General features: G+C 31.4%; 1 protein-coding gene across 1 annotated transcript; it reads right to left on the bottom strand.

The window, feature by feature from the left end:
- Positions 1–334: 334 nt before the first annotated feature.
- LOC143544720 (uncharacterized) lies at positions 335–967 on the bottom strand. The gene has a single exon (XM_077036751.1). The coding sequence runs from the start codon at positions 965–967 to the stop codon at positions 335–337; it is 633 nt and encodes a 210-aa protein (XP_076892866.1).
- Between the last annotated feature and the right edge of the window lie 291 nt (positions 968–1,258).

Below are 1,258 nucleotides of genomic sequence, written 5' to 3' on the forward strand. Positions count from 1 at the left end.
TTGTAAAAACATTTAACAACTTTCTTATGATATTTACTCGATATTTTATCAAATGAGATTTCTATATCTTAGTGATTGCAAGCATTTAAATACTTTCACATAAAAGTGAAGTATTTTAATATAATTTCTACAATCTACTCAACGTGAGTTAAGTGAGATGTAAACAACGATGAGAACTCAAGTTTCTTCATGGTATTATTCATAGTAATTTGGCAAGTAGTTACGGATCCAGATATTTAACTCAGAGGGGGTAAAATATAACCAATAAAAATACATGACATGAAAATGTAAACACGGACTTCATTAAATATAACAAAACAAAACAAACCACATATTACAATTGTCTTCTACGAGATTTCATCTTTTGGAAATGGTTAATTACAGCTTCATTCGTAACACTTTCAAACGCTTCTTTTTCGATGCTACAAACCACACAAGCATTCAAAAAATCCGGACCAATTCGATTACGCAACTTTCTCTTTACTTTCTTCACCACCGAAAAACATCTTTCAGCCATTGCGGTTGCAACATGTAAAACTAATGTAAGCTTTAGTAGTTGATACACCAAAGGAAATGAAATATGTTTTCTTGTTTCCACCTTAACTCTAGCAAGATCGGCAATACCATTCAAGTTAGCATATCTTTCTTCTTTTCGCACACTATCAATGTACAAGCCAAGTTGATGTGAAAGAGCTATTTTCTCCCGTCTATCAAAATCATACGGATAAAACTCACATAGTCTCATTAACTTCGACTCATCAAACTTAGAAAATGAGTCATACGGGATGAAAGCTGTCATGTTTTGAAGTAATTCCGTGTTAATCTCATTAAAGCGATCACCAAACTCTTGAATTAACATATCAACAAAGGTGTTAAAACACTCAAAGTTATAGTAATGTTGATTGGTGAAATCATACCTTTGCCTTTTAGATCTATGATCTCTTTCATTAATATACTCTTCTTCCATGTTCAATATTTGAAGATTGTTTTTTCCACAAAATAAATGAATTTTCTTTAGTAGTGGATTAAAACCACTTTCTCTAAAGTCTTGTAGCTTTCTTTTAGTTGATTCAACCAATAAAACATCTTCCATAATATCTTGATCTTTTCTTTGAAGAGCTTATGATAATATATATGAGAGCCCTAGAATGTGTAACATCAAGTGCAAATAAAAAACAAATTCAAACGAGCTCAAAAAACCTAACATGTTGATTGCTTGATTTTGGGTAGAAGGTTAGTGCACTTCTTTGTAACATGT

Source organism: Bidens hawaiensis, unplaced genomic scaffold (assembly GCF_021521415.1).
Source record: "Bidens hawaiensis isolate Kalapana, Puna unplaced genomic scaffold, B.hawaiensis_p1.1 tig00013696_1, whole genome shotgun sequence".
Lineage (NCBI taxonomy): Eukaryota > Viridiplantae > Streptophyta > Magnoliopsida > Asterales > Asteraceae > Bidens > Bidens hawaiensis.